The sequence below is a fragment of the Babylonia areolata genome, chromosome 2 (assembly GCF_041734735.1).
Source record: "Babylonia areolata isolate BAREFJ2019XMU chromosome 2, ASM4173473v1, whole genome shotgun sequence".
NCBI classification, from domain to species: domain Eukaryota; kingdom Metazoa; phylum Mollusca; class Gastropoda; order Neogastropoda; family Buccinidae; genus Babylonia; species Babylonia areolata.
Window position 1 is genome coordinate 28077733 of NC_134877.1, and position 10000 is coordinate 28087732.

At 44.7% G+C, this 10000-nt stretch overlaps 1 protein-coding gene across 1 annotated transcript in view; it reads left to right on the plus strand.

Annotated features, from left to right (window-relative positions):
* LOC143279386 (solute carrier family 23 member 1-like) overlaps nt 1-10000 on the plus strand; it is a 31586-nt gene that overhangs the window by 593 nt on the left and 20993 nt on the right. The window contains exons 2-3 of the mRNA XM_076583421.1: nt 2253-2410; nt 4043-4155. Of these exons, the coding sequence (XP_076439536.1) occupies nt 2253-2410; nt 4043-4155 (271 nt within the window). The remainder of the gene's footprint in view (nt 1-2252; nt 2411-4042; nt 4156-10000) is intronic.

Consider the following 10000-nt stretch of genomic DNA (forward strand, 5'->3'; position numbering starts at 1 on the left):
TCCCTCTCTCTTTCCCTCTCTTTCTCTCTCTGCTCCCCCCCTCTCTCTCTCTTTCCCTCTCTCTGCTCCCCCTCTCTCTCTTTCCCTCTCTCTGCTCCCCCCTCTCTCTCTCTTTCCCTCTCTCTGCTCCCCCCTCTCTCTCTCTTTCCCTCTCTCTCTTTCCCTCTCTCTCTCATTCACTCTCTTTCTCTCTCTGCCCCCCCTCTCTCTGTGTCTCTCTTTCCCTCTCTCTGCTCCCCCCTCTCTCTCTCTTTCCCTCTCTCTGCTCCCTCTCTCTTTCCCTCTCTTTCTCTCTCTGCTCCCCTCTCTCTCTCTCTTTCCCTCTCTCTGCTCCCCCTCTCTCTCTTTCCCTCTCTCTGCTCTCCCTCTCTCTCTCTTTCCCTCTCTCTGCTCTCCTCTCTCTCTCTCCCTCTCTCTCTTTCCCTCTCTCTCTTTCCCTCTCTTTCTCTCTCTGCCCCCCTCTCTCTTTTTCTCTCTTTCTCTCTGTGTCCCCCTCTCTCCCTGTGCCCCTGATCTCTTTCTCTTCTCTGTCTCTCTCGCTCTGTCCTCTCTCTCCTCTTGCCCCCCCCCCCCATCTCTCTGTCCCTGTCCCTCTTTCTGTCTGTCTCTGTGTGCTTCTCTCTCTCTCTCTTTCTTTCTATCTTTTCTCTCTTTCTCTCTCTCTCCCCTCTCTCTCTCTTAATCTCTCTCTCTCTCTCTCTCAATCTCTCTCCCTCTCTCTCTCAATCCCCCCTCTCTCTCTCCCCCCCCTCTCTCTGAATCTCTCTCCCTCTCTCTCTCTCAATCCCTCTCTCTCTCTCTATCTCTCTCTCTCGCTCTCTCTCTATCTACCTTCCTATCTGTGTCTGTCTCTCTCTCTCTCTCTTTCCCCCTCTCTTTCGCTCCTTCTCCTCTGTCTCTTTCTCTCTCTCTTTCTCCCCCCTCTCTCTCTCCCCCCTCTCTCAATCTTTCTCCCCCCCTATCTCTCTCCCTCTCTCTCTCAATCTCTCTCTCTCGCTCTCTCTCTATCTACCTTCCTATCTGTGTCTGTCCCTCTCTCTCTGCCCCCTCTCTCTCTTTCCCCTCTCTTTCGCTCTTTCTCCCTCTCTTTCTCCCCCCCGCTCTCTCTCTCTCTCTCACTGCCCCTTCTCTCAGTCCCTCTCTCCTTTTTGTCTGTCTCTCTCTGTCTCTGTCTGTCTGTCTGTCTCTCCCTCCCTCTCTCTCTATCCCTCCCCCCCCCATTTCTCTCTCTCTCTTCATTGTGTGTGTGAGAGTGGAGACGTGGCAATGGTGAAGTACTAACAAGGATGACGTCAGCGATGTCAAGACGTGGTTGGCATTCTGAACCATGCTCCAAGTTTCCAAAACAAAGGCGCTTTTCTTTCTTTCTTTCTTTCTCTCTCTCTTTCTCTCTCTCTCTCTCCCCCCCTCTCTCTCTCTCTCTGTGTGCCCCCCCTCTCTCTCTCTCTGTGCCCCCTCTCTGTGTCTCTCTTTCCCTCTCTCTCTTTCTGCCCCCCATATTTCTCTCTTTCCCTCTCTTTCTCTCTCTGCCCCCCTCTCTGTCTCTCTCTCTTTCTTTTTTTTCTTTCCTTCTTTCTTTTCTTTATTTCTCTTTCTTTCTTTCTGTCTTTCTTTTATGACGCGACTCCTGTTTCTGATTCTTCCTCCAGTGTTGTGGTGCTGTGTATCTGCTGTTGTTGTTTATTTGCCGCAGACCTCCGTGTTTCGTTTGAAGAGGTCAGCAGATTCAGCAAGTGATTGTGCTTCGGATGGCGGCAGTAATAATGATGGGTGACACTCACTGATGACGGTGATGTCAATGATGATGACGATGACGATGACGATGGTGATGGTGATGAAGTCAGTGATGATGACGATGATGTCAATGATGATGGTGATGATGTCAATGATGACATTGATGATGGTGTTGATGTCAGTGATGATGGTGATGATGTCAGTGATGATGGTGATGACGGTGATGAAGTCAACGATGATGGTGATGAAGTCAATGATGATGACGATGATGTCAGTGATGATGACGATGATGTCAGTGGTGATGGTATGATGATGGTTATGATGATGCAGTTGATGATGAGGATGATGGTAGTGGTGGTGGTGGTGGCGACAATGATGATGGTGATGATGACAGTGTCAATGATGATGATGACGATGTAAATTCATGGAGATGATGGTGGTGACGATGTCAATGCTGCTGCTGTTGATGATGACAATGATGCTGTTGATGCTGATGATGATGATGATGACGTGGGCAGCAATTCCTGACGATGTTCGGGTCCACCTTCTCCTTCCCCTTCATCATGGCCAGGTCGCTGTGCATTGAGGGTGACCCTGTTGGCCTCAGCAAGGTCATCGCCACCGTCATCTTCGTCGCCGGCCTCTCGACCCTCATCCAGACCATCGTCGGCATCAGGTGAGTTCTGTCCTGATCCTTGTTGTCACGGTCCTTCAGGTGAGTTCTGTCCTGATCCTTGCTGTCACGGTCCTTCAGGTGAGTTCTGTCCTGATCCTTGCAGTCACGGTCCATCAGGTGAGTTCTGTCCTGATCCTTGCTGTCACTGTCCATCAATTGAGTTCTGTCCTGATCCTTTCTGTCACGGTCCTTCAGGTGAGTTCTGTCCTGATCCTTGCTGTCACGGTCCTTCAGGTGAGTTCTGTCCTGATCCTTGCTGTCACGGTCCTTCAGGTGAGTTCTGTCCTGATCCTTGCTGTCACGGTCCTTCAGGTGAGTTCTGTCCTGATCCTTGCTGTCACGGTCCTTCAGGTGAGTTCTGTCCTGATCCTTGCTGTCACAGTCCTTCAGGTGAGTTCTGTCCTGATCCTTTCTGTCACGGTCCTTCAGGTGAGTTCTGTCCTGATCCTTGCTGTCACGGTCCTTCAGGTGAGTTCTGTCCTGATCCTTGCTGTCACAGTCCTTCAGGTGAGTTCTGTCCTGATCCTTGCTGTCACAGTCCTTCAGGTGAGTTCTGTCCTGATCCTTGCAGCCACGGTCCTTCAGGTGAGTTCTGTCCTGATCCTTGCTGTCACGGTCCTTCAGGTGAGTTCTGTCCTGATCCTTGCTGTCACAGTCCTTCAGGTGAGTTCTGTCCTGATCCTTGCTGTCACGGTCCTTCAGGTGAGTTCTGTCCTGATCCTTGCTGTCACGGTCCATCAGGTGAGTTCTGTCCTGATCCTTTCTGTCACGGTCCTTCAGTTGTCAGTTTCAGTTTCTCAAGGAGGCGTCACTGCGTTTTCGGACAAATCCATATACGCTACAGCACATCAGCTAGGCAGATGCCTGACAGCAGCATAACCTAACGCCCTTGTCAGGCCTTGAGTGCATGCTTATGATTACATTTGTGTGCCTGTCAGAGTGGGTTTCTTTTTACATAATTTTACCAGAAAACAACACTCTCGTTGCCATGGGTTCTTTTACGTACGTAACAATTATATTACTTTTATCCAAATTAACTTTTAATTTCAATTGAGTAGCTGAATTTCTCAAGTTATCTAGTTGCGTCAACAGACCAATAGCTGTCTCTGAGAGCAAGACAATACCATCAGCAAGTAATGATATAAATATTTCTATAAAAATCATTTGTAAATTATGCACTATGTCTTTCCCGGTCAATTACTTCTAATGCTAAGCTTATTCATTAATGAACAATGAAAACAAAATAGGACTGGAAACATCTCCCTGTTTTACTCCCTTTGTACAATTTATATAATCAGTAAGTTTGTTGCCACGCCTACTTCTTGTTCTCACAACGCTATACAAACTCTTGATACTTTTGAAAAGCTTCCCTGTTATGCCATGTTTTGCCAGAATAGGCCATAGTAAATTTATATTAATAGAATCAAACACCTTTTCAAAATCAATAAACGCTACATAAAGTTTGCGATTAAGGGAAAACTGTTTTTGAATAAGAGCCATGAGAGTAAACATGTGATCGATTGTTGAATATTCTCGTTTAAACCCAGGAGAGAGTCGTAAAATTCTGTTTTGTGGATGAAAAACTATGCCGTATTGCTATAGTGGCTGGTGAATTTGACTGTTGTTTTGCAGACTACCCATCATCCAGAGTGTCAGCTACAGCTTTATTCCTCCCTTCATGGTGCTGCTGTCACTGCCTCAGTGGACCTGTAACCCCTGTGTGGATGATCCGGCAATGGCCAATGGTCAGTGTGTGTCTGTGTCTGTCTGTCTGCTTCTCGGTCTGTCTACCTGCCTTTCTGCCAGCCTGTCCGTGCGTCTTTTGTGTGAATATGATGAGAGCGTGGGCAGGTTTGGACTGCATGTTTCTCAAACGAAATCAAGGCCACGTTTTCCACCTGAAATGTTTACGTGTTTTGTTTTGTTTTTTTCTTATCATGTACTGTTATATCATTGTTTCCTTTCGCTGTGTTCTGCGGTGGGTGGGGCGGAGGTGAGGGTTGGAACAGGGGACATGGGGCTCGGGGAAATAGGGAAAGGTGGTTGTGTTGGTACTTGTGTTTTCATCTTATCCTTAGTTGTCTCCGCTTAAGCTGACCTCGCTTAATTAAATTGTCTCATTAGGCATGTTGACACAAGTCTTTGGCTCTGGCCACCTGTTAGCTTTCTACTCCTACGTAAAATTTCCTTGCCCACCTCGACCTCGTGTAAGTGGACTTCTCGCAGAAATCATCCATTTTTTGTGCCCCAATGAAGGTTTTTTCCCCTGATAAGTCGACACAAACGTCATACGCCGCGCTGAAACCTCGAATGTTACGAAACGAAATTGCCGCGTCAAAGCCTGTGAAGGAGGAAAAAAAAAAAAAAAAAAGCACCCCTGTGACTCTTTGAACTGGATTACATCAAACTGCCACAATTGTTGTCGTTTGCAGACACGACGTCACATCAACACACCTTACTTTTAACACACACACACACACACACACACACACACACACACGTCAGGTAATTAACTGATTAATGAATTGCTATTTTTCAATTATGGGGATACTTTGGGATATTACCACGTCTGAGAGAGAGAGAGACAGAGACAGAGAGACAGAGACAGGGAGACACAGAGAGAGAGGCAAACCTAAATTGGAGTCATAATAGCCTGTATGCAACTGAGGTTCACATAATGATGATGAAAAAAGGTTCACGTAACAATAAATAGATAAATGAAAAAATGATAATTTAAAAAAAAAAAAAGATAAATGAATAAGTGATTCATGAATGAGTAGGTAAACAAATGAATACATGTAAACCAATTTATATATATATATATATATATATATATATATATATATATAGAAAAGCAGCAAAATAATAGTTAACATTCATCGTGTTTCTTCTTCTTCTTCGTTCGTGGGCTGCAACTCCCACGTTCCCTCGTATGTTCACGAGTGTGCTTTTACGTGTATGACCGTTTTTACCCCGCCATGTAGGCAGCCATACTCCGTTTTCGGGGGTGTGCATGCTGGGTTTCCAAAACCCACCGAACGCTGACATGGATGACAGGATCATTAACGTTGCGTATTTGATCTTCTACTTGCGTATAAACACGAAGGGGGTTCAGGCACAAGCAGGTCTGCACATACGTTAACCTGTGAGAACGGAAAAATCTCCGCCATTTATCCACCAGGCACCGTTACCGAGATTTGAGCCCGGGACCCTCAGATTGAAAATCCAACGCTATAACCAAACGGCTGTTGCACCCATCACGTCGTGTTTCAGTACTCGCACAACACAGAGGCAGACATAGAGAAAATGGGGAGGAGGGGGGCGAGGCCAAGCGTGGATTCAGGTGGGGGCATGTGGGGGTTTCAGGGCGGGTGGGGGGGGGGGGGGGGGCGGAACAGGCAGGTGGTGTGCAGATGTGTGGCATTGTGGGTATGTTTGTACAAATTTGCTCGAGAGGTGGGCACGGGCGCGCGCGCGCGCGTGTGTGTGTGTGTGTGCTGAGTGCGTGTGTTCGTGGTGTGTGTGTGGTGGGGTGGGGGTTGTGTGGTGTTTGTTGTGTTGTGTGTATTGTGTGTGGGGGATGGGGGGTGGGAGTGGGGTGAGGGGGTGTATGAGTGTGTGTATATGGGTGTGTAATGGTATGCACGGTTTTTGTTGTTGTTTGTTGTTGTGTGTGTGTGTGTGTGTGTGTGTGTGTGTGTGTTCCCCTACCGCCTTAAAAAAAAAAATCTTCCACGACCGAGGTGAGGTAGCGAATCACACAGTGTATGTACATGAGAAGCCACATGAGAAGGCTTTCATTTGACCACTGCACAGGGAAAAGAAGATAAGAAAAGAATAAATCTGGGGTGCACGCATGTGTTTTTTTTTGTTTTTTGTTGTTGTTTTTTTTCTTTTTCTTGAGGAACCAGCTAATGAGGATGTGTGGAGAAGAAGGGATTTTTGGACAGATATATTTCCAGTTTCAGTTTCAAGGGGATGTCAGAGTGTGCAGGCAGATTCGTATACCCCTCCGCCACACCTGCCACGATAAAAGGAAAACAAGAAGAAAGGGAAAAAAAAGGAAAACAAAAGGAGCAGATTAACGACCATTCAGTGTCTCTTGCAAGTTTTCTTGATATAAAGGCCTTCGTGAGTTATCCATGATTGAACTGAGGCTATAAGTAAATGACTTATTCACATGCTCTGCTTGTAGATTGCGCTTCGATGGTAATGTAATTAGTACACAATCAGAGGTTGATCTGATGAGGATATCACAATAGATGATGGTAATGTAATTAGTACAGTCAGTGAGTTGATCTGATGAGGATATCACAATAGATGATGGTAATGTAATTAGTACAGTCAGTGGGTTGATCTGATGAGGACATCACAATAGATGATGGTAATGTAGTTAGTACACAGTCAGAGGGTTCACCTGATGAGGATATCACAATAGATGATGGTAATGTAATTAGTACAGTCAGTGGGTTGATCTGATGAGGATATCACAATAGATGATGGTAATGTAATTAGTACAGTCAGTGGGTTGATCTGATGAGGATATCACAATAGATGATGGTAATGTAGTTAGTACACAGTCAGAGGGTTTGATCTGATGAGGATATCACAATAGATGATGGTAATGTAGTTAGTACACAGTCAGAGGTTTGATCTGATGAGGATATCACAATAGATGATGGTAATGTCATTAGTACACAGTCAGGGGTTTGATCTGATGAGGATATCACAATAGATGATGGTAATGTAATTAGTACAGTCAGTGGGTTGATCTGATGAGGATATCACAATAGATGATGGTAATGTAGTTAGTACACAGCCAGGGGTTTGATCTGATGAGGATATCACAATAGATGATGGTAATGTAATTAGTACAGTCAGTGGGTTGATCTGATGAGGATATCACAATAGATGATGGTAATGTAGTTAGTACAGTCAGTGGGTTGATCTGATGAGGATATCACAATAGATGATGGTAATGTAGTTAGTACACAGTCAGAGGGTTCATCTGATGAGGATATCACAATAGATGATGGTAATGTAATTAGTACAGTCAGTGGGTTGATCTGATGAGGATATCACAATAGATGATGGTAATGTAATTAGTACAGTCAGTGGGTTGATCTGATGAGGATATCACAATAGATGATGGTAATGTAATTAGTACAGTCAGTGGGTGGATCTGATGAGGATATCACAATAGATGATGGTAATGTAGTTAGTACACAGCCAGGGGTTTGATCTGATGAGGATATCACAATAGATGATGGTAATGTAATTAGTACAGTCAGTGGGTGGATCTGATGAGGATATCACAATAGATGATGGTAATGTAGTTAGTACACAGCCAGGGGTTTGATCTGATGAGGATATCACAATAGATGATGGTAATGTAATCAGTACACAGCCAGGGGTTTGATCTGATGAGGATATCACAATAGATGATGGTAATGTAATCAGTACACAGCCAGGGGTTTGATCTGATGAGGATATCACAATAGATGATGGTAATGTAGTTAGTACACAGTCAGAGGGTTGATCTGATGACGATATCACAATAGATGATGATAATGTGTAATTAGTACAGTCAGAGGGTTGATCTGATGACGATATCACAATAGATGATGTGAATGAACCCGAAGCAGAATGCAGTAAATATACAGCCCTGGCCCGGAAAAAAAGTTTGCAAATCAGATAAGGAGAAGCTCTGTAAACAAAACAGGAGGGGAAACAGTTTTTACAAGAGAAATGTACCACAAACGTGGACACACAGCTCCGTAAAGACTATAACACCCCACCCCCCCTCCCCCATCCCCCCGGGAAGGTGTGGGGGGACTGGGCGAGGTGGGGGGGGGGGGTAGAGGGAGAAAGGAGGAGGGGGAGAAGGGAGGGGGGTAATTGTCAGGTAAGTAACTACCGCACCCTAACAATGCAAAGAATCATATGGAAGGTCACGGAATGCATGATACCGAGAAACGAGTAACCGTCAACCGAAGTGTATTCTCCTTCCAAATCAGCCACGGTGGGTACAGAACAGGCTAGTGTACAAGGGAAAATATGGCTGCTTTTGTGTTTGGGTTATATATTGGTTATTGGGGTTTTCGGGTCGTTTTTTGTTTTGTTTTGTTTTGTATTAGGAATGGTAGGAGAAGCATCTGACCGGGAAGATGCATACGACAAGGTTTAGTCTACACTACTAATGGAGCTGTGACTAAAGTACAGAGTAGGCTTGACAGGAGTAAGCTGGACCCCCAACAAGTTCACGAATGCAAACTACGAACATACACACACACACACACACACACACACACACACACACACACACACACACACACACTTTATTGTCTATACATCGGTACAGAGTTGGATAGCAGCAGCACTTCAGGAAAGAACTATTACCCTTCACCCTGTAGATTTGATGCTCGCAGTGCACCGCATAGAAATCCCCAGTGACTGCCACAAGGATAGCCTCTTTCCCCTATCCTTTTCAACGTATATATACGAAATGACTTGCGGACCTGTGTATGTGAGCCTTCTCATATTCACTTTGTTGGCCAGGACCTGGCCTGGAAGACTGATCCACGTAATAAGGTATCGCCCAAACTATCAAAGGATTAACCTGCTACAACTTTTCTTTCTTTTTATTTTCTCTCATTCCTTTTTGTTGTTGTTGTTGTTGTCTTTCTTCTCTCGCTCTTCCTCAGACGCATGTTGGCTACAAGACCCATGGCTATAAAATATCATGGGAGATGAGTAGAACTCGCTATCAAACATGATACCCGCAAAATAGCACAACTGACAAACCCACCTTCTTCACTGAGCTATGAAGACGACAACAACAACAACACTGAAGGAGGTGTCACCTCTGCCTATTTTGTTTCTTCTGGTTGTCGTGTTCATATATGTGTGTGTGTGTGTGTGTTTGAGTGTGTGTGCGTTTGAGTGTGTGTGTGTGTGCGTGTATATATATATATATATATATATGTGAGTGTGTGTGCGTGCGTGCGTGCGTGTGTAGAGTGTGTGTGAGTGTGTGCGTAGAAGTTGGAGGGAAGAATGAGATACATGAAAAATGTATGGTGAATAACTATCGTCAAAAGGCGAGGCATCCCACCATTGTTTTCATTTCTGATCATGACCATGCATGGCTCATCCAACCTGGCTGTGAGATTCCAATGATCACGGGATGCTTTTAACGCAGATAAGGAGACATCAAGAGACTGTATTTCGATCACCGACTTGTGATTCATGTGCATACAGATATGTACCATTTACCAGGACAACTGTCATGACTGCGATTGCGGAATAATAATAATAATATTTTATTTTTATATAGCGCTATAATACAAGCATAAGCAAGCTGTAAGCCTTTACAATCCAGTACCTAAAGTGAAACAAGAAAGCATATAAAAAGTAGCAGAAACATAAAACAGAATCATTAATATTATAAAAAACACAATGCATAAAACTCACAAAGTAACATACTATCAACACTACAACTGTTACACTCCAACACTCACACTAACACACACGCACAGACACACACATGATTAAACGGCTGAGATGACAGCAATTTTCACTTAAAATACA